This window comes from Lemur catta, chromosome 8 (assembly GCF_020740605.2).
Source record: "Lemur catta isolate mLemCat1 chromosome 8, mLemCat1.pri, whole genome shotgun sequence".
NCBI lineage: Eukaryota > Metazoa > Chordata > Mammalia > Primates > Lemuridae > Lemur > Lemur catta.
This window is the reverse complement of record NC_059135.1, coordinates 54,247,082-54,271,608: the sequence shown is the minus strand read 5'-3', so window position 1 is coordinate 54,271,608 and position 24,527 is coordinate 54,247,082. Positions and strand designations below refer to the sequence as shown.

The 24,527-nt window shown below is 37.5% G+C and overlaps 1 protein-coding gene across 2 annotated transcripts in view; it reads right to left on the bottom strand.

The window, feature by feature from the left end:
- SLC25A12 (solute carrier family 25 member 12) overlaps positions 1 to 24,527 on the bottom strand; it is a 106,201-nt gene that overhangs the window by 51,757 nt on the left and 29,917 nt on the right. For both annotated transcript variants that reach the window (XM_045559544.1, XM_045559543.1), the window contains exons 3-4: positions 12,900 to 13,042; positions 1,619 to 1,734 (exon numbers count right to left, since the gene is read on the bottom strand). In XM_045559544.1, the coding sequence (XP_045415500.1) occupies positions 1,619 to 1,734; positions 12,900 to 13,009 (226 nt within the window). In that variant the 5' untranslated portion in view covers positions 13,010 to 13,042. The remainder of the gene's footprint in view (positions 1 to 1,618; positions 1,735 to 12,899; positions 13,043 to 24,527) is intronic.

Sequence of the window (24,527 nt, the reverse complement as noted above, 5' to 3'; positions counted from 1 at the left end):
ATTATTTCCCGAGAATTTCTGCAATGCATTTGTGAGACATGAGAGCATGTGTGATACCTACTGAAAATAGAAAATGTATCATATTAGTAGGACATGGTTAACGCTGAATGATGAGATTGACAGAGGTTTTGTGCTTTAAACTAGAGAATGTAGGTGTTTCTGAGGGAAATCACTCTTCAGGAGGCAAAATGGCTAAAGCTTGCTCCAAAGCACTGAGAGTGCCAAGATATATGCAGAAATTCAAAGAGCTCTGCATAGTATTTATGTAGGAAAGTCTTCTCATACAGAAGATAACTGAGTCAGTGGGGAGAAGGAAGGAAACAATCAATGCCAAATTAAAAAATGTGCCCACCAAGGTTACAGCCAAGGCATCACTGGTTGTTCTGATTTACTTGTTCCTTCTCACTAGTCTTCCCCATTACAGTGATATTTCTTCCTTCCTCAACTAAAGGACATCTGTTTCACAGTGAATAAATATTTAGCACTGTGGCTCAGGGAAAGCCTGATTTTCAAGGGTTTCCCTACAAATATTTGTGCCAATTCACACCATAAAAGGGGCTCAAGTTCAGTTTTACAAGATGAAAAAGTTCTGGAGATCTGTGTCACAGCATTGTGAATATACCTAACACTACTGAACTGTACACTTAACAATGGTTAAGATGGTAAATTTTATGTTACATGTTTTTTACCACAATAAAAAAATTTCAAATATTCAAAAGAGGTACAGGGCCTCAAGGTCCTTGAAAAAACTACATTGTTTTTATTGAAAATACTGTTGCAGGAAAATTAGCCAATACTTTTACTAAACATAATTTCTACAAATAAGCATATTTAAAAATTAATACATGGTTACAAATAAAAATCCTAGTTTATACACTTGTGAGACATCAATAATGTGTTAGATTATGCGTCTACCAGAGGATTTAAATCAATTTCTACAAACAACTCAGATGGCAACTGTAATATTCTAGCCTTGTTTCCTAAAACCAAAAATCTAAAATGGGGGTTCGGAAAATACTAATCTTGCCTTAATTTCCTCCTTCAATCCCATTCTTGGTATTAAAACGACATTGTAGCAATTTTCCAAAGATGCTACAGAGAAGCTCTAAACTCCCTGTCCAAAAATCTCTTAAAGAATGAGATTAGCCAAATGCAGTGGCACATTCCTGTAGTCCCAGCTACTTGGGAGGCTGAGGCAAGAGGATGGCTTAAGCCCAGGAGTTGGAGACCAGCCTGGGCAACATAGTGAGACCTCATTTTAAAAAAAAAAAAGAGAGAGAATGAGAAGACCATTTCATATTGTTCTTGATCTATTTAATAAAGAATTTTGCCCAGCCTAGCCCAGAACAAGAAAATTTTATACCACCTGTTTTAGGAATGTGAAAGTGTCAATGACACAATGAGCTGAAGCAATAGCATTCCTAGATTCCCTCATCTATGGCAATAGGCTAATGCTTTGAAGAAAATAAAACCACTTATATCTGTGTAGATCTTCTTAGGAAACTAATACTTCACTGATTGATTAGGCCCTAAATAAGCAGCATTCTATATTCAATTACTAGATTTAGCAGTTAAACACTGACTTTACTTATCACTTATAATCTTCTTTTTCCCTTACCAAATGTCACCTCTCCATTTCCACTCTTGTCAAACAATTGGAAAGCCACTATGAACATGGAATCTGGAGCACATAAAACAGATTCAAATGCCAAAAACTCTTGATAGGAGATCAACCTGGAAGAAAATGCAAAATGTTATTGGCTGGTAAGGAAGGAAAAGCATCAGGCATTTAATCTGCCTTTACTGTATGAACTATAGCTCAGGGCAACCTGAGAAGGAAGGAAGGAAGGAAGGAAGAGAAGGAGGGAGGGAGGAAAAAGGATGCATTAGAATATTACCCTTTTGTAAGCCTCTACTCTAACAAATTAGTGAACCTGGGCAATAATCAATAGCCTCTATCATCACAAAAACAGAAGCAGACCAAAACTAATTAAACCTGAATCTGATCAAGTCTCTACACCAGACCTTCTCAATCTCAGCGCTGTTGACATTTAAGTTGGGTAATTCTTTGTTGTGGGGGTCTCTGTGCATTGAAGCATGTTTAGCAGCATCCCTGGACTCTACTCACTAGATGTCAATAGCATATCCCAGTTGTGACGACCAAAACTGTCTCCAGACATGCCAAATGTCCCCTGGAAAGCAAAACTGTCCCTGTTGAAAACCACTGATCTACATCTAATCACCAATTTACAGCAAATACAAGGGACAAAAGGAACATGTTCACCACCGCCACCACAGAAATGTGGACTGTAGGAAACTACAAGATAAACATTCTGTAGTTGCAATAAATATAATAATTTTTAAAGAAGAGGAACCTTGATTTCAAAAGACCTAAAAGATATAACAATTAATTTCAATGTACAGCCTTATTTGGATTCCAATTTAAACAAAGTAAAAGACAATTTTCTAATTTATAAGACAATCAGGGAAATGGAAATGTTGGTATATAACACAAATACTTGATGATATTAATAAATCAGTGTTAATGTTTTTAAGAGAGTTTTTTTTTTTGGTTTGGTTTTTCTAAGAGTTCTTATCTTTTAGAGATACATACTGAGATATTTACAGATGAAATGTCATCTGGAATTTGCTTCAAAATAATCCAGAGGATAAGAGGAATGGATGGAGATATAAACAAAACAAATTCAATAACTATTTTGGTAATTATTGAAAGTGGGTGATGAGTATATTGTATTTACTACATTATTCTCTGTGTTATATATATTTAAAAAATCAATAATAAAAAATTTTAAAGGAAAATTCAAAACAAAAAGGAGTGGAGCCAGGCACGATGGTTCACACCTGTAAACTCAGCTACTCAGGAGGCTGAGACAAGAGGATCAACTGAGCGCAGGAGTTTGAGGCTGTAGTGGGCCATGACTGCCCCGTGAATAGTCACTGCACTCCAGCCTGAGCAACACAGTGAGACCCTGTCTCAAAAAAAAAAATAAAAAATAAAAAAAAAGGTGGGAGAACTCACATTACTGGGATTCTAGAACTTAATGAGTCCTATCATACTCAAGGTTGTAAAATTAACTAGTGGCCAAAAGTACACAGATATTGACTAAAATGACCTTATGGAGCCAGCATATGATAGTTTAGATCTACCATAGCACACTTGCTACAAACATTCCATACCATCTTGCTGCTATTGATAAGGGACTAGTGTCCAAATAACGGCATTATAAAAATCTGTTTTATATGCACACAGATCTGCATACTGATCAGTCTGTTTTTTCTTCCTCAAACTGAAATTGCATGAAAGATATCCTAAAGAAAATCCCTGCATTGGCTTGGTGTGGTGGCTGCTTACACCTGTAATCCCAGCACTTTGGGAGGCCAAGGTAGGAGGATCACTTGAGCCCAGAAGTCTGAGAGCAGCCTGGATAACACAGCGAGACCAGGTCTGCACAAAAAATTTAAAAATTAGCCAGGTGTGGTGGCGAGCACCTGTAGTCCTAGCTACTTATGGGGCTGGGGCAGGAGGATTGCTTGAGCCAAGGAGCTTGAGACCAGCCTGGGCAATGTAGAGAAACTCTGTCTCCAAAAAAAAAAAAAAAAGAAGAAGAAGAAGAAGATCCTCGTGTCAATCAACACATTTGACATATATAGAGTAATGAACATTGAACAATTAAGGAAAGATTAGTTTCTTAGAAAAACACCACATTGAAGATGAAAGAAATCCAAGAAAAACAGCCAATTTTGAAACTAGTATATTTACAGGTAATAAATATATTAAAACTCATAATCTCCCAATATGTGCTCTAACGTAGCCACACCCATTCTCAATCGCTACAACTGGCAACAGCCTCCTAACCTGTCCTGAATCCTTCTAGCCCTCCTCCAACTCATTCTTCAAACTGTTGCTGGAGGGATCTTTTTATATGCAAATGTGATCATGTTACTTTTCCACTTAAAAACCCTTAACTATTCAGTGGTCATCCAAGGTGGAGTGACCAGATGTCCTACTTAATTATTAGTAGTACTCCCTTTGACTCTCAAGTGGCCTGGTTTGGACGACACATTTACAATCATCCTATCTAAAGGAATAGATTTAATCCTTCAGGTGATCTGACTGCTGCTTACCTCCCTCTTGTTCTCTGCACTTCAGCCCACTCATTCAGCTCCTAGAACAATCCATGTTCCTTCCACTCGGGGCCATAACTCAGCAATTCGTTCTCCTTGGAATGACCCTACCTCCTCCAAGCTTTTGCCCATTTAATTGGCACCCAATCCTTACATAGCTCAGCTCAAATATCATTTCCTCAAGGGAATCATCCCAGAGCCTCCAGGAGACTCCATGTCCCCCATCACATATGCTTATTTATAGCAGCACATTGTACTTTTTCAGTGCCCTTTGTACAACTATTATCAAAATAATTATGCAATTCATTGTTTAAAATCTAATTCCCAAGAATTCCCTATCCCAAAGAAGATAGGCTTGTCACAGAGCACTGACTTGATTCACAGTAACAATTCATAAATATTCTTGAACAAAGTCAATTTAGAATATATGACTTTGTAGAGAGACATATTTCCTGATACATTATTAGGAAAATGGCTTTACATTTTACATTTCATTTCATGTCTCTACTCACCTAAAACATATTTTACATTCAAATTTGCATTTTCTATTACTTAAAACATTTGGAAAGATATTTAAATTATAAAAGTTACATATATCCAAAGCAATGATGCATACTATGCCTTTGCCCTTTACTGAGGAACAAGCTTCAAGGCACTGAAGACTATGTGCATGCTAAAGAATCCTTGATGAAATTGAGTACCCAGTGAATCCTAGGAGGAATGATCCAGTAATCAAAACTGTTTATCAGGCCATGTTCATAATATGTCTTATGCATTGGTGTATTACTAAAAAATACATGGTAAAACTAGAAAGTATAATTATCATTACATAAATTTTGGAGAAGTAAAAACAAATGAAATTACAACATCAGGTAACATTCTAACCATCCACACACTCCTCAAAAACAATGAGTAGTACATTGTTTTAAGCTCTGAATGAAACTAAGGATCAATGGTATGGTGTCATTTGGAAGTATGAGAATATGTAACACATAAACAGTAGCAATATAGGGCAGGAGTAAGAAAAGTACTTCACTTTCTACATATTTCTGAAATGCGGGAAATTTTTATAACAAATTACCAGCATTATTTCCTCTGGTTATATAAGAGAAATTTTAAAAATACAAATAAAAAATAGCTAGGTTGATTATGGGTTTAAAAAAACCCCTAACATCTTGTTTTTTCCAAAACAATCTCAGGAATTAGACATCTGAAATACAACTAACCCGAAATACTGAATAGGTAGCTTTAAAGCATTTTATGCTCAGTAGTAAAACTTTTTATGAGAAGAGATCAAAGGCTTTTTCCTTAACTAGAAAGGTCATAAACTCTCAGCTGGCAGACTGATTTTGGCCCACAGACGTGTTTTCTTTGGCATGCAAAATATTATTTTTTTAGTTTCATTAGTTGGCAACATTAGAAAATCCTAAGATTTCATATAAATACCCAGTTTTCTTCTGGTTTCTTTTGACAAATTGCAAACTCAGGCAACACTAGGTTTCTGGTCCCAAGTCGCACCAAACCCCTGGAGCCAAGCAGAAGCTGCCCCCTTCAGAAAGGGAAACAACCAGGGCTCATCAGTTATGTACACAGCACTCTGTACCTCTGGATTTGAGACGCTTGTTGCATAGGAACAAAGTAGCTCTTTGTTCAACATATAAAGTCTATGGAATTTACTAAATATCTACATTTTGCCTGTCAGCATACTCAAAAAGGCAAATCATACATTCATGCAACTTTACAGCCAGAAGGACCCTTAGAAGGTCCAAAGAAGTCAAGGGATCTGCTCAAACACAGTCAGCAAATCAGTAACCCCCTCAAATTTAAAGTTATATTGAAAACTAGAAAGGGCATCTAGTATCTATAGTTAAGTAGACCCTTATGACACGGTATTGGGCGAATACTCAGAGTTACCTTTGTTATATGGGTGATTTAGTTAAAGAAATAAAGGTCAATTAAGAAAACACACAAAAGCATCAGCAACCTAAAAATAAGACAACTGAGCATATTATTCAGCCTTAAAAAGGAATGAAATTCTGACACATGCTACAACAAGAGATGTGCCTTGAAAACATTATGCTAAGTGAAATAAGCCAGATGCAAAAGGACAAATATTGTATGATTCCACTTATATGAGGTACCTAAAATAGTAGAGATAAAGGTAGAGCAGTGATTATCACGGGCTGGTTATGGAGAGTCAATGAATAATGGGTACGGTGCTTCAGGATGGGATGATGAAAAAGTCCTGGAGATGGATACGTGAGGGTTGCACAACAATGTGACTGTACTCAAGAACTAGACACTTAAAAATGGTTAAAATGGTAAATTTTATGTAATGTATGTTTTAACACAACAAAAAAAGTCACCTGAGGTTATCCAGGTGTGTGCATTTGTCAAAGTTCAGCAAATGTACCTTTAAGATTTATGATTTTGACTATGTACAAATTTTATATCTAAAGGACAAGACTCAAAACAAATACTGAATTCTAGTTACTAACGTGCATGCTGAAATATTTAAGAAGAGTATCAATGTCTGAATTTACTTTGAAATGTATTAAAAATTAAGGTGGATTCATGGAAGGATAGAAGGATGGATAGATAAGCGAAAAAGCAAGTATAGTTAGGTGTTAACAGCAGAATTTATGAGGTAGATATATGAATATTCACTGTAAAATTCTTTCAACTTTCCTGAATGTTTGAAATTTTTCATAATAAAATGTTGGGGCGGGGGGATAAGGAAAAAATAGACCACCTGACAATCTCTCTGATACTCTCATCTATTTTAAGCCCATGGGCATTATATACCACATTATAATGTAACAATATTTTTCAGAAAGCAAGAAATAGTCTGCTTATCTAACATAAAGCAAATATGTTCCAGAATACTTTTTAAAGGTTTTTTTTCCTTTATCCTGCCATAGATCCCTCTGTTTCTAGAAGGACCCAATCAAGACTGTTAGCAGAGGCTCTGTGCAGTGGCTCACACCTATAATCCTAGCACTCTGGGAGGCCGAGGCAAGGTGGGAGGATTGCTTGAGCTCAGGAGTTCAAGACCAGCCTGAGCAAGAGTGAAACCCCATCTCTACTAAAAAAAGAAAGATTATCTGGGTGTCATGGCACACACCTGTAGTCCCAGCTACTCGGGAGGCTGAGGCAAGAGGATCCATTGAGCCCAGGACTTTGAGATTGCAGTGAGCTATGACGACACCCTGCACTCTACCCAGGGCAACAGAGAAGAGACTACTTCAAAAAAAAAAAAAAAAAAAAAAGATTTTAGCAGAACTGCAAACCACAAGCTACTAAATACTGTGCGAAGAAACCACACATTAGCTCACACCTCAATAAATTGTTTGTTTTCTTTTAAAATGAGAATGAGGGGGCACTGTCACTTTTTAGCAGATATTACCCTGCTCTTTGTCTTTTTATAAAGAACAGGTATTCATTTTATAACTTTGAAATAAAATATTTTATGAATTTGGTGTGTTTTAAAAATTTTTATATGAGATCCCTTTTCAATTTACTAAATAGGACCTAATAAAATGCCAAAATATTGTTAATTTTGTAATTTTTTAAAAAATTTTTATGGAGATAGGGCCTCACTCTGTTGCCCAAGATAGAGCACAGTGGCATCATCATAGCTCACTGCAACCTCGAGCTCCTGCAAGTCTCCTGCCCCACCCTCCCGAGTAGCTGGGACTATAGGCGGGCACCACCGCAACCGGCTAATATTTCTATTTTTTTGTAGAGACAGGGTCTCACTCTTGCTCAGGCTGGTCCTGAACTCCTGCCCTCAAGCAACCTCCTGCCTTGGTCTCCCAAAGTTAGGATTACAGGCATGAGCTACCACGCCCAACAATTTTGCAATTTTTAAAACAACCAAGATTTCTGCCTAAAAGTTTCCTCTATATGTATGTGAACATAAAGGACAACACTTGTGAAAAACATAAAAGAGAGGAAAACTAGTTTTCCACGTTATAGGAGAATAGAACCTCCAGATGAAATTCTGACTAAGGGCTAAAAATAGACACTACAGTTCTAGAAGTTACAGTTTCGAACAAGCAATTGTCTAAACATTTTAGATCAGATCACACAATAATGGTCTCTGAGAGTCAGCATTTAATGCATAAAATCATTTTGCTTTTCATTATACAACCAGAACTTCAAAGTTTATGCCAAGATCTCACAAATAATACTCGGCTAATGGCTTTTACTTTTAGACAACCCATCATGCTATTTATACATACAACACTGCTTTCACATGGCTCTCCACAGCAAGCGCCTGTATCAAAACATTCCTGCTTATTTTACCAACTACTGGGGGAAAGGAGATGGGGAAGAAGAGAGGGGGACAGTTTACACGCTAGAAAACATGGGAGGAGGGGGTCAGAGCACACAGAGCATGGGATCGACCACTCCTAAATCAGCTTTTCTCATACACTTAACCAAATCACTTCCACTTGTCTATACAAGTTCTGTTTGTGCACACTTGGTCTCGAGTGATTATAAGCAATATTAAATGTTGCCATTTCAAGTTACATACCTATAGGACTCATCACCAAAAAACTACAATAGAACCAAGTAACACATTTCGGGACTAGAAAAAATTATTATACCAATTGAATTACTCTAATATTTCATCACTGCCCTGGGTAAACAGATGGAAAACAGAAAGAGGGAGAAATTAACTTTTTAAAAAGATGACTACAAGAAGAAAAACGGACTAAAAATGAAAAGAACTACTTTTGTATTGTTGGGCATGTCGAACAACCTCTCTGCGTTCATTTTCCTGAACTGTTAAATGAGGATGGTTTGACTTCTTGGCATAAATCAAACATTACTAAAGCTTTTGATTCTATTGAATATAAAAGAAGCTTTGACAATGATACTTGCCCTTCTTAAAGTCACAGACCTTTTTGAAAACCTGGTCCATTCTTTTTGCACTATATTTCAGGAAGTTCAGGAACCTCTGAATACCATTCATGAAGAGGAGGCTAAGAATCCCTGTGTTTCTAGAAAATTCCACCTTTCTCTGCTTTTAGAAATAATTTCTATTTTATATACTCATTTATAATTTTTATTACATAACTCTGTAATTCATATTTCTTACCTAATCCCAATCTGACTCATCCCAAAGAGGGGGACAAAAAAAAGGAAGCTTAAGAAGTTTTTAAAATTTGAAATAGAACAGATTTGTCTTTTTAAAAGTGAAACAGGGCCAGGCACAGTGACTCACGCCTGTAATCCTAGCACTTTTGGAGGACGACTCAGGAGGATTCCTTGAGGCCAGGAGTTTGAGACCAGCCTGAGCAAGAGCAAGACCCGGTCTCTACAAAAAATAGAAAAATTAGCCAGGCATGGTGGTACACACCTGTTGTGCCAGCTACTTGGGAGGCTGAGGAAGAAGGATTGCTTGAGCTCAGGAGCTTGAGGTTGCTGTGAGCTATGATGATGCCACTGCACTTACCCTAGCCAGGGCAACAGAGCCAGACCCTGTCTCAAAAAGAAAAAAAAAAAAAGTAAAATGGGTTTTTAAAAAAATAAACATACGCCGATCGCAGTGGCTCACGCCTGTAATCCTAGCACTCTGGGAGGCCGAGGCGGGAGGATCGTTTAACCTCAGGAGTTCGAGACCAGCCTGAGCAAGAGCAAGACCCTGTCTCTACTAAAAATAGAAAGAAATTATATGGACAGCTAAAAATATATATAGAAAAATTAGCCAGGCATAGTGGCGCCTGCCTGTAGTCCCAGCTACTTGGGAGGCAAAGGCAGGAGAATTGCCTGAGCCCAGGAGTTTGAGGTTGCTGTGAGCTAGGCTGACGCCACAACACTCTAGCCCAGGCAACAGAGTGACACTCTGTCTCAAAAAAAGAAAAAAAAAAGTTTTTGAAATTTGATTTCACTTGATTGTTGAAATCAAATCAAGAGTTTTTGAAATTTGATTTCACTTGATTTTTGCAACAGTTGCCAGAGTAGACTAGATCAATAATGGGTTTTGGCAATACGGGGTCTGGCTCTTGCTCAGGCTGGTCTCGAACTCCTGAGCTCAAACGATCCGCCCGCCTCGGCCTCCCAGAGTGCTAGGATTACAGGCGTGAGCCACTGCACCCAGCCCAAAAACTCTTGATTTCACTTGACTACATGAAAATGTTCTACTTTACCAATGCATCTCAGCCTAGGAGAACCACATGAAGCTTAAAAGAAGGCACACTACTGAGATGCACTAAGGCAGATGATCAAGAAAGGAAACATTAAAGAAGATATGGATATAAAAAAGAGAAGAAAATATGAATATTCTGAAAACAAGTGTCAGACCAAATTAATAATCATAAATATTCTGATAACTTCTAAAAGAGCTAAACATATATGCTACATTTAATAAGGGATGGGGAACCTGCAGCCTTTTGATTTCAAGATTCTTCTTTTTTAAGCACCAAAGGAGGCAAGAAAAGCTTCATCTTTCTCTGCTGCACCCCTTTTAATAGAAGGACTTGTTCTGCAAAATTTGGATTCAGTCAAAAGGCCGCACTTACGGACCTAGATGGCAACTTTTTGAGTTAATGCTGTGGAGTGGTCCACAGTGACTTATCAGATGATTTGACATTTTTAGAGAGTAGACACAAAATATATGTAAGGTCCGTGATACTTGTCATTTATAAATGATATAAAATCTTTCCAAGATATAAAATACTCATTCAACAAACATTTGTGTGTTGAACACACAGTAAATCACACAACACAGTTCCACTATTGTTTTGTGGAACAATAAAAATGAATACAGTATTAATCTTGGACTCAAAGAACTTAGATACCAATATCTTCCTATTTTAACTATTACAACAGCCACTTAACTGGATTTCACTGCATGCAAGTCTTATCCCACTCCAACCTACTATTTTTATAAAATCTGATATTTGTGATCATGGAAATTATTTTTAAAGTGTCCTTACTGCCTAGTTTTTAAAAGTGTTTCACACAAGTACCTCTACAGGTAGGAGAAAGAAGCTGGGCCATTGAAGGCCTGGGGATATAGTTGAAACTGACATAACAAGCCAATTTTCCTTATCTAATTCATGCAAATATTACATTTGCTCTATAAAACAGCCCTATATAAATTTTAATAAAAATAACAGTGGCTTTTTCCCCCAAGTTGAGTAAACTAACACACTAGTAAGATGCACTTTGTTATTTCTGTGACTTCACACACCCATATACTAGCAGGATAAAAATAACTCCAAGAGGCCGGGCGCAGTGGCTCACGCCTATCTGTAATCCTAGCACTCTGGGAGGCCGAGGCCGGTGGATTGCTCGAGGTCAGGAGTTCGAGACCAGCCTGAGCAAGAGCAAGATCCCGTCTCTACTAAAAATAGAAAGAAATTATCTGGCCAACTAAAAAAAATACATATATAGAAAAAATTAGCTGGGCATGGGGGCACATGCCTGTAGTCCCAGCTACTGGGGAGGCTGAGGCAGAAGGATTGCTTGAACCCAGGAGTCTGAGGTTGCTGTGAGCTAGGCTGAAGCCATAGCACTCACTCTAGCCCGGGCAACAGAGTGAGACTCTGTCTCAAAAAAATAAATAAATAAAATAACTCCAAGAATGAGAGTCATGAGCCTACAGCCATCCCAGCTACTTCTCCCATGGCAACAAAGCAATGCCACAGCCACACCAAAGTACTGGCAACCCCCCCCCCCCCGAAATCCACTCCCCTAAACACACACATACATGTATGCCCCTTGATATTTCATGCCACTCCTGTTCCCTTTTCTGGAATTCTACTCCCTACTTATCTAACAAGCTCCTGTTCATCTAGTCAGATTTCACAAGCATCACATCATCCACGATGCTGTCCTGACCACCCACAACAGAGTTAACCATGCTTTCATAAGTGCCCTCTGTACCTCTCTTACGTCTATTGTACAGCCTTATCCCAGAAGTATTATTATTTTTTCTTTTTTTAATCATCTTCTTTCCCACTAGGCTATGGGCTTCTTCTTAAGGCCAGAAGTCTCATTTATGTTTGTATATATAAGGCTCAACAGTACCTGACGAATGGTGGTTGTTCAATTAATGTTTACCAAATAAATATGTAGACAGATAAATGAATAAATACCACTCCCCAAGAGCTTCTCTAAGTTATTGTTCATCACAGCACTTACAGCCTCCTAACAAGTTATAATTTACTTTCTTATCTTTGTGCAATTCACTGATGTAATTCCAGCACCAAGAACACTGCCTAAAACATAGCAGGTGCTCCATATCTATTAAATGAATGAATGAAAGAAAGACACTTAGCTATCTGGAACCCATTCTGCTCAAATTAGTCAATATAAAATACGGCTTTCCTCGTGTAATTTTTTGTTCCAAACAGAAAGAAAAATGCAGGGTCCTTGAAAATGGCAGTAAATAACACAATTTTTGTAAACTTAAAAAAAAGATATGGTTTAATTATAAACTATTATATATCAATTAAAAAAAAAGAACACCGATCACCAGTTAGTGAGGTTTAAGAGTTATGATGGCTCATATCTTGACCTATAAAGTAGAATCCTTCCCTGGAAAATTACTATTCTTACTTTTTCAAAATGCAGCTTTCTTTTATTTTACAGAAAAAAAAAACCCCAAACCAATTTGAATACATTTTTCATGATGATTTCTGCATCCCAAAATATGTAATAAGATACTAATAAGTAAATTTATGGAGTTTTTTTATTTTTAATAAGATATTCTAGAACATCAGCATAAAGATCCTTACCCATCCTTGGTTTGATCAGCTACTCCTGCCAAGAGCTGCACAATCATTGGATTGCTATTTGGATCATTATATAATCCAAGATAGCGTTGAACAAAGTCCTCCGGGGTCATGTAATGTTCTCCATCGACCTCAGTACTGGCATACTGAAAAAAAAATAAATAATGCATACTGAAAAATTATTCATTATAATTTTGTAATCAACAAATGTTTTATAAAAAGGTAAGTTAAAGGCTAGTATTAAAATAAGAATAATAAATGCAGGCCGGGCGTGGTGGCTCACGCCTGTAATCCTAGCACTCTGGGAGGCCGAGGCGGGTGGGTTGCTTGAGCTTAGGAGTTCGAGACCAGCCTGAGCAAGAGCGAGACCCCGTCTCTACTAAAAATAGAAAGAAATTATCTGGCCAACTAAAATACATATATAGAAAAAATTAGCCGGGCATGGTGGCGCATGCCTGTAGTCCCAGCTACTCGGGAGGCTGAGGCAGTAGGATCGTTTAAGCCCAGGAGTGTGAGGTTGCTGTGAGCTAGGCTGACGCCATGGCACTCACTCTAGCCCGGGCAACAAAGTGAGACTCTGTCTCAAAAAAAAAAAAAAAAGAATAATAAATGCAGAACTTTTCTCCTGATAGTGAAAAATCAAATACTTTGAGCCTAATTTAAGAACACTATAAAGTTCTGATACAAACTACATGTATGAACCTTGAAAACATTATGCTAAGTGAAAAAAGTCACATACAAAAGGCCATATATTATGTGATCCCATTTACACGAAACGTTCACAATAGACACCATAGGATCAGAAAGTAGAATGGTGGTTGCCAGGAGCTGGGAAGAGGAGAAAATGGAAGTTAACTGCTTATTGGGCATGGGGTTTCTCTTTAGGGACAAGGTAAATGTTCTGGAATTAGATAGTGGTAATGGCCATACAACATTGTAAATATTAATATGCTAAAAAAAAATCACTGAATTGCTTACTTTAAAATGGTTAAAATGGTGAATTTTATGTTATGTGACTTTTATCTCAATTTAAAAAATATATATAGATAGATATAAATAAATATAGGTAAGATCAAATATATGAGAAAGACTCAGAAAAGTGAAAGGACTGCCAGGACCTGCAAGTAAGAAAATAGCCTCTGCAGACTCCCAGAGGCTTCCTGTCCACAAGAGCAGGGGAGAAGGAAGGACATAACTTGCCAAACCTTAAAAGTAAAATGAATGAGAAAGGCATAACAAACAAGACCTTCCATCATAGGTATCCATTCCAAGTTCCAGTAGCTGGAAAAAAGAAATTATCTTTTATGTCAATAATTTTTTAAATAAAATAATAAATACCTGCCTCAAAGAAACACCTCATTATTTCAAGGGTTTTATGTACTATGGCATTACCAAACATGAACCACCAAAGCCCTCCTCTTTGAGTCGTAGCAGATCAATTTAGTTACTTCAACCAACAAAGCAATAAGATCAGGAAATTTCCCAGAACTGAAGGATACAAGGGCTCGCTAAATGCTAAGCAAAAAATTATAACAAACAAAAATCCACACTAGGACCTATCTCATCATCACACAATTGCAGAACATCAGAATAAAGAGAAAATCCTAAAAGTTGTCAAGAGAGAAAAATCAGTTCACATATAAAGAATCATGAATCAAGGGCATTGTGCTCCCCAGTAGCAAAATTGGAAGCTTGCAAATGATGGAGTAAGGCCTTGAAAATTCTGAAAGAAATTTCCAACCTGGAATTCCAAACTGAGCCAAACTATCAATCAAATATAAGGTTAAAAGTACTTTGAGTACTTTTGTTTTTTCTGCTTTCATGTACCCTTTCTCACAAAGCTATAGAAGACATTTTTTTTAAAAAGAGGGAATGAACCAAATAAAAGGAAGATATGGGATCCAGAGCACAGGCAATTCAACCCAGGAAGCGATCAAGGGAAGTCTCGGAACAACTGCTGTTGGCCTCTAGAATACCTGGTCCTGACTGGGGAGACAGAAGGCTCAAGGAAGCAAAGCCACTGGAGAAACTGGAATGTCAGGTTATCCAAGGTATTTGACTGATGTGGAAAATATCATTGGGAGGAGTTTAGGTCTTTGCTCAAATGTCACCTTCTCAGTGAGGCCCACCCTTACTGCCCTATTTAGCATTACAGCTCCTGCCTGTATCTATATTCCCAATCCCCCTGATGCTGCTCTGCTTCCTCCCCTACCCCAGCACCTCTCACCTTCTAACATACTTTATATTTTACCTATTTACTATGTTTGTTGTCTATCTCCCAACTAGAATGTGTCACAAGGGAAAGAATCTTTGTCTAGTTTGTTTAGTGATGCATCCTGGGCATCAAGAAAAATTCCTGGCACATAGTAGACAGTAAATATTTGTTAAATTAATGAATTGGTAATAGGTACACAAATAACTAGGCAAATGAAAAGTCTGGTAATTTTTAACTCTATGAAAAAGTATTTTTGTTGTACAAAAATAGAAAATAGCCTAATGCATGACTTGGCTCAAAATAAATAATATTTATAGTGATAATAATATGGATACCAAATATTAATTTAATAAAAATTACAAATAAACTGAGAAGAATGGAGGGAGAAGACTGGGGGACAAAATAGCATAAGGAAGCTAAGTCCTCAATTATTGTAACAGGAAGTCAAAAACGTCTAGAAATAGCAGAATAGAAATGTTGAGGGAAATATCAAAATAAATGGCTAAAAGGGTGACAAGTTGTTTCTTCTGGGAAGCAAGATGGGAGAAGGATCAGGGCAAAGGATTGTTGATTTGCTCTTTGGTTAGGTACTGCAAATGTCTGCATTTGTGAATCTGACTAAATCAAGCCACCTCTTTTTTCAATAAGAGAATTAAATCAGAAATGTTTCCTTTGTCTTATTCTGAAAAACACCACAGAGACTACCACCTCAAGTAGTTTATCAGCCTGCAAAAGAAATAGCCCAAGGTGGACATGTTTTTTTTTACTAGTCTGTGTTACCAAAAGCACTCAAGCACCAAACATCACCCCAAAATAAAGTCATGTTCTCTCTACATGATCATAACAGCCATTCCTGAAGGGGTCCTGGGTTTAAATCTTGGCTCTACCACTAACTCGCTGTGAGTCCTTAGGCAAGTCCATTCTCCTCCCACACCTCTAGGTGTTTCACATATCTATAAAACAAAGACAAAATAGTCTTTGAGGTTCCAAACGGTAGGTGTAGAAACATAGGATGAAGAAAAAGCAAACTGTAAGACAGCCATACTAATAGTAAGTGGATTCTACCAATTCCTGTCAATTGCTGCTTCTCTCGCTTATTCTTTAATGTATGACATAATTAGGAATGTGCTACCAAGATCACAAAACCATCATGTTAAGGACAGGCAGGAGTGCAAAAAGGCACAATGTTAGATGAATCCTGGAACAGGTAAGAAGGATCAACACAAGAAAGTCTAAAAATAGAATTTAAGGAGACTGACAGGTCCACCACTAACTGGAATATGAGTGCTGACTAACAGAATGAGCAATGTACTATGGGAAGCAAAAAGGAGTCATTCATTCTAAGGACTGGTGGGATGGGGCTGGGGAGAGGGGGAAGAAAGTAATATTTGGAATGGGCCTTGATTAAATCCAATTTCAACTGCAAGTGGAGAGAAAGGATACTTCAAGCTGAAAAAAAGAAAAAAAAAACCACAAAAACCAAAAACCCAATGTGAACAAACATAAAAATAATAAAAACACTTTTTTTCTTTTTTGGGGTAGGGATTACTTGGAGAAAGATATGTAGTAGAAGGTGAAGCTGAAAAGGCAGGTTGAGACCAGATGGTGGAAGACTTTAAATACTAAACTGAATAGTCTGAACTTCATTCTGCAAGCCATGGGACACCACTAAAAATTTTAGGGGAGGGAAAAGACATACTCTGACCTATGCTATCCTCAGTGGCAATGTGAAAGATGGGTGGAGAAGAGAGGAACTGAGGGGGACAGTGAGACCAAGTAGTGGCCATGGCAAAGATACAGGTGAAAGAGGCTGAGGCCTGAACCAAGGTATTGGAAGTGAAAAAGAAAAAACAATGGGTACTTTTACCCATTGCTAATGGCTTTTTATTCTATTATTTTAATAGTATTGCACTCATACTATTCAAAATTCAGAAAGTACAAAGGATGACACTGAAAAGTCTTCCTCCCACCTCTGTCCCCAGTCACTCAATTCCCCATCCCAGAGGCAATCAGTCTCTTAAATATCCTTTTAGAGATGTTTTATCATAAACAAGTAAATTATATTCATACACTAATACATATACAGCCAAATATGTGTATTATATATATGTAATTCTTATCCATTTCTTTTTTTAAAACTTTTTTCTTTATATTTTTAGTTGTCCATATAATTTCTTTTTTTTTTTTTTTGAGACAGAGTCTCACTTTATTGCCTGGGCTATAGTGAGTGCCGTGGCGTCAGCCTAGCTCACAGCAACCTCACACTCCTGGGCTTAAGCGATCCTACTGCCTCAGCCTCCCGAGTAGCTGGGATTACAGGCATGCGCCACCATGCCTGGCTAATTTTTTTTTATGTATATATATTTTTAGTTGGCCAGATAATTTCTTTCTATTTTTAGTAGAGATGGGGTCTCGCTCTTGCTCAGGCTGGTCTCGAACTCCTGAGCTCAAACGATTCGCCCGCCTCGGCCTCCCAGAGTGCTAGGATTACAGGCGTGAGCCACTGCACCCGGCCTGTCCATATAATTTCTTTCTATTTTTAGTAGAGACAGGGTCTCACACTTGCTCAGGCTGGTCTTGAACTCCTGAGCTCAAACGATCCACCCGCCTCAGCCTCCCAGAGTGCTAGGATTACACGCATGAGCCACCGTGCTCGGCCTTTCATTTCTTTTTTACACAAATGAAAGCATACCATTTATACTGCTGTGTACATCTTGCTTTTTTCAAATTTAGTCCTTTTGAAAAGCAATTTAGCAATATATAGATACATATACACAAGTATACATATACATCATCTATAAAGAACCAGGCTGGGCGTGGTGGCTCACACCTGTAATCCTAGCACTCTGGGAGGCCGAGGCAGGAGGATCGCTTGAGACCAGCCTGAACAAGAGAGAGACCCTGTCTCTACAAAACATAGAAAAATTAGCTGGGCATGGTGGCACGCCCCTGTATGTCTCAGCTACTTGGGAGGGTGAGGCAGGAGGATCACTTAAGCCCAGGAATTCCAGGTTGCAGTGAGTGATGATGACACCACTGCACTCTACCCTGGGCAACAGAGACCCTGTCTCAAAAACAAAAACAAACACCCATAAAAGTGCTCACATCCTTTAACAAGGAATCCTGGGCCTGACTCCTATGAAAAATTAAAAAGAAGGAAAAACTAAGCACAAAATATGAATATATTAGAGATGAGGTTATGGTAATTTTTGTTCACTCTCTTCACAATTGTTTATATTGCTTTCTTTCTTTAATTAGTAAATGACAAAAGAGGGGGGAGAACATGAAAACATTTCAGAGTCAGTACTAACAAAATTTGGCAACTAACTGTCCATTCCTTTTTGCCACAGAGATGTCTATTCTCTAAAACCTGAATTTGATCTCCAGGACTACTACCACTAAATAGAACACACACACACACACACACACACACACACAATCAAAGTATACTGCATGTATGGAATCACCAAGATTTCACAATGTTCTTGACTTTACAACTATCAGGAAATAGAGCAGCTTTAGCACAAACCACCAAGGACACAGCAGCCAATAAGTAAAACAAATAAATGCTTTACTTGACATGTACTGAAACAGGCTTTGCCAGTATCTGGAGTTATAAATGATGCCAGAGAACCACTTACCCTGAGGTATTTTGCCAGTGTTTTCCTCAGCTCTCCTAGTCTATTTTAACTTGATTTTAACTGAAAGATAGATTGTTTAGCTCAGAGGAAAAAAAACTAAGTCTTCTCAGCCACATGGAGTCAGTACTCGACTTCTACAGGAGACAGTTAACTAATTAATTCATTAAATTAGAGACAATTACTTGGCAATTTCAATAAGCCTGTTGCCTGAACAAACAGAACCAAAAAGGGAATTTAGAACTGACACCAGAATCTACCCACAGCCAGTCAAAATACTAAAATACTTTAGGCATTATGCTAATAGAGAAAAGCTACTACCTCAAAAATTAGTAGTATATTTAAACTAAAATACTTTTAAAATAAAAATGACCCACTTACTTTAAACAACTTAATTACTTTTAATGCTTCTTTTAATTGACTGAGCAATAATGTTTTAAACAGATTTTTTTTTAAGTAAATATGGTCTAGGGTAACACATAAGGCTAGAAATAAGAACACGTTCAGTGTTTAGTGACCTTATTGAGGCCTCCTCTTTCTGCTAATGAAAATGACTTGAGTATTTACACTAAAAATGATAAAAAGCAGTTTAAAACAAAGTGTTCAGTCTCCCAGACTAACACTTATGCTAAAGATTTAATATATCAAGTAATTTGGTAGTTTAATAATATCATTTCCATTTTGTTCTTATCTTTTCAAATGGTGAATTAAAATGACTTTAAATGAAATTAACCAAATATTATCTTCATACTACAACTAACTTTAGAGTTAATCATTTGCCATTTTAAAGATGTCTCTTAAGCAGTTGTAAATCCCTCCTGGGCAAAAAGTCAAGGACACATGAAAGACATTGAGACGAAGTAGCTGAGAGTATCTGAACAAAAATAGGTGGTCTACTTTCTTGATTAAACTTTTTCTAAACCTAATTCAAGTATCTGAAATGTGAAAGTACACATAGCTTTGACATTTGCAGAAACATTTAAATTTACATTGAGTATAGTTCAGATGTGCTTGAAAGAGCTTTGGCATTCTGAAGCTTGAGAAATAAAATAAATCTTATGAGAGATTCGGATCCTCATACATTTATTGTCTATAAAAGGTGGAAGTGTTTCATATACAGATATATGACATAATTGCACTGAACTAGCTTTAGCTCCAAATAAGATTATGCCATTTAGAAATATTTTGCTTACCAAGCCAACAGATTAACAAATCAAGGCCTCAACTGACAGAAATAAATTGGATAGTAGTAACTCCAGTGCAATTTACCAAACTTAACCTTAAGTGACTTTTAGAATGTGTGCAATCTACATTACTATATTAACTATATTAACTACATACTTCAAAGAGCTCTCACACAACCCTAAATTTCCACTAAGAATAAAACAGATTAACTTAAAATTCAATGACTTGAATGAGTAAAGAAAGCAAATAGTCTAAATCTACAGTCCCCAACTGTGGAAAAATTGTCTTCCATGAAATTTAGGAACCAGGGGGCTGTATAGCAGCAGGTGAGCAGTAGGCAAGCAAGTGAAGCTTCATCTGTATTTACAGCCACTCCCCATTGCTCGCATCACCGCCTAAGCTCCCTGTCTCCTCTCTCCCCCATCCCACTCTACTTTGTGGAAAAATTGTCTTGCATGAAACCGGTCCCTGGTGCCAAAAAGGTTGGGGACCACTGGTCTAAATGACACAAATTACTTGTTTAAATGGTTTAAGTTCGTAAACAGATGCTTTATATTCTAAAGATATTCATAAACATGTTCACAAAAATGCATAAACAGATGCCTTATATTCTAAAAGATATTCCAGAGACTATAAAGGAAAATTCTGTTGTGACTAGAAAATGGGTTACTTTTCTGGGAGGGCCAGGGTGGGAGAGACAGGGTCTCCCTCTGTCACTGGGCGAGAGTGCAATGGCATCATCACAGCTCACTGCAACCTCAAACTCCTGGGCTCAAGAGATCCTCCTGTCTCAGCCTCCTGAGTAGCTGGGACTACAGGCCTGCAACACCATGCTCAGCTAATTTTTCTATTTTTTGAGATGGGGTCTCGCTCTTGCTCAGGCTGGTCTCAAGCAATCCTCCCACCTTGGCCTCAGAAGTGCTAGGATTACAGGCATGAGCCACTGTGCCCAGCCTGAAAATTGGTTACTTTTTAAAAATTATGCAATGTGTCAAGATCAAGGATTTTTTTTTTCAAGTATGTACACCAAAACTAAGGCAATATATCTAGAAACACTACTTTTTAAGCCAAAATCTGCTGAGATCAAATCTTTCAGGTTATTCTGCATTCATTTTAAAACTGTGCTGGGCACTAGGCCTCGTACTAGGGATGCAGAGATCAGTAAGACACAGTTCCTGCCGTCAAGTAGCTCAGAAAACTTGGGTTCTAAACCTGAGCCATTGGCCGGGTGCGGTGGCTCACGCCTGTAATCCTAGCACTCTGGGAGGCCGAGGCAGGTGGATCACTCGAGGTCAGGAGTTTGAGACCAACCTGAGCAAGAGTGAGACCCCCGTCTCTACTAAAAATAGAAAGAAATTATCTGGCCAACTAAAACACATATAGAAAAAATTGGCCGGGCATGGTGGCGCATGCCTGTAGTCCCAGCTACTCGGGAGGCTGAGGCAGTAGGATCGCTTAAGCCCAGGAGTTTGAGGTTGCTGTGAGCTGGGCTGACGCCACGGCACTCACTCTAGCCTGGGCAACAAAGTGAGACTCTGTTTCAAAAAAAAAAAAAAAAACCTGAGCCATTAACTCATTGAAAATTTTTGGGCAAAACATGCAGCTTTTCTGATCCTCTTCTCTAACAAGGGGTTACAGAAAAACAGTTGTCCTGTTGTGAGGCAAAAATGTGCTCCTGAACACCAAAGTACTTAGAAGTTATAAAACATATGCATATTGAAATGGTTATTGTAAAATGCTTAGAAACAGAAAAGCACAGGATTCCAGTTTCCCTCCTTGCTTGTTGAATTTTTCTGCTTTTGCCCAAGCATGAAGGACTTATTGTTCTAACTCTCTATCTCTCTGCAAACTAAGGTTTCCTTGGGGTTAGCTTCTAGGATTGCTGGGCTTACCACGGGATCAGTCCTGACTGGTCTAGGCAGTTTCATCTCTGCTTATCAAATATGTGGCTGTAATATGAGTCAAAACAAACTGTTCCTCCATGACTGTGTTCCAACTGAGATGAACTGACATTTTCAGATCTTAACATCCTTTCAATTTCAGTAACTCAAATGACAATGTCACAAAGTTCAGCAACTATAGGAATCGCATAGAGCATTTCCCATATAGAAAAATGAATTATGTGAACAATGGAAGAGGCTGATATGTACCAAGTCAAGAGCTCAGCATATGAAGTTAATCCCCTTGCTGTCCTTCACTGGTACTTCTAACGGAAGCCAAATTTAGTCAGGAATGCATGCCCTTTCACTAACTACACAAGCGCTCTGCATAGGGAGCAGAACACAGCAGTCTGACATACAAACCCTGTTACAACAGTTCAATGTATAATTCACGTTATTTTAGTATGTTGCCTCGATTAGAATGAGAGTATTCTATCATGAATAATGCTTTAATGAGAAAAAAATGTTAAATATACATGACCACATTGACTTTTTAATTTTAATGACTTTGTTAAATCATATTAATTTTTTAAAACAGGGATTTTAATTGGTAATGTAAAATTTTTCTGATATGACTAAAACCAACTATATATGCATCAGGGAAAAGCAGTTTTATACAACCAATTTTAATTAGTACTTTCAGTTTCATATTTTGCATATACTAGAAACAAAACCTCTTATTGATTTTGCTAAGAAAATTCTTCAGAACCCTGCCTTTCTAATTCAGATTTCTTCCATGAAATGCTGTATGCTTATTTTTCTTTTTGCTTTCATGTATTTTTACTGTCTATTACAGCAAGTCCTACTGTCAGCTATTGAACAGTGCAATTTCTAACAGAGCAAGGAGGTACAAGAGCCTTATTAATCACTGAAATCAACTGAAGCCACCATAGTAAACCAGGTCTACCAAAACAATTTTCCCCTCAAAATGGCTAAAAGCCTTGGAAATAAAATAATGAACCTGGAGAATCCAATAAATGGAACTATAATGCTTCCCAGGGCAGATTAAGTTGAATTAATTTGCATTGTTCTTTAAATAAATACTTCAATCTCTTAGTCTAAGTAACCATGGGAACATATAAGGAGCATATATGTGTACAAGCCTGGGCAAATCATGTCTTTCTGACAATCAAGGTGCAACTCCTACAGGGATAGGACACTTTAATGTTGATAAGCCTTGATTAAATACCAAGATTTTTGCCATAGAGAAATAAGGATTTTTATCCTGGTAGCAAAAAGTATTAAAAGTTCTATGAGACAGAACCAAATCAACCAAATTCAATGTGTGAACCTGGCTTGGATCCTGTTTTTAATAAAGCTACTTTAAAAATTATGAAACAATCAGGGAAATTTGAACACTGAACAGAAATTGATGATATTAAGGAGGTTTTTTTTAGGTGTGATAATGGTACTATGGTTTGGTTGGTTTCAGAGTCCTTATCTTGTACAGATATATACTGAGCCATTTATAGATGCAGCCATATGCTGTCTGGGAAGTGCTTCAAAATAAGCCAGTGCGACTGTGATATAGATGAAGGAAGATTAGCCATGATACCTGGTGAAGCTGAGTGACAGGTATATGGTGATTCATTATACTTTCTCTAAATTTGTATATGTTTGAAACATTCCATAATAAAATGCTTTTCAAAAGGCTACAGAAAAATAATGAAATGATTCTTTATATACTAACATACTTATATCTCCAAATAATATTAAGTAAAAAAGGGAAGTTGCATCATATGAAGCAAGGCTCTTCCATTCACTGCATAACCTTGAGCAAGTTACTTAATCTTTCTGCGGCTCAGTTCCCTCATCTGTAAAATGGGAACCTACCTAATAGAGTTGTCCTGAGGATTAAATATGATGATTTATATAAAACACTTAAAAGTGTCTAATATATTTAAAAGTGTCTAATATATAACAGTGACTCAGTAAGCATTAGTTATTACCTATGCTTTTAAACCACAAAACCCTGTATTTTCTAAGTAAATGCATGGGAAATGATCAGAAAGTAACAAAACCAAGAACAGTGGTTACCTCTTAGGTGTCAGAGAAATATTGGGATTTGTGGGAGAGTTCAGAAAGGACTTCAAAGCCTTCAGCCTTATACAACAATGTTGTAATTTTTTTTAAATGCATTCATGTATGAATGTGTAACTTAAGTGGCTGTAGGCTATGTGTCCTTTAAGATCAGGGATGCCTTATTTATCCTCATACCCCCAGCACCTACCACAGTGTCTGGCTCTTAGTAGGAAATCAATAGCAATCTGTGTTGAACAGAAGTGCTCAAAATAATGAGCCATGGTATGGGAGGGGCAAGGAGTGGACAGGAAAGAAGTTGGGAAGAGGAAGACCACCACGGGAAAAAAAATAAAACCGGACAGAAGACTAGTGGTATCTGAAGGAAGAATAAGGTGAGGCAACATTTCTTCTTCAAAGTCTTAATTTTGGTTATTTATTGTCATTTCACTAAAGATATTTTTGCAGACAGTAAAAGAGCAGTGCTAGACAAAGAATCTATCAAATACAGCAGTGTTGACTTGGAGACACAGAATCTCTTGCCATTTGTCTCCCATCTCCAGGCTCCCAGGTTTTCCAATCCCTTATATGATGTACATATATGTTTCTTATTTTTAATCTGCCCAGCTTTCCT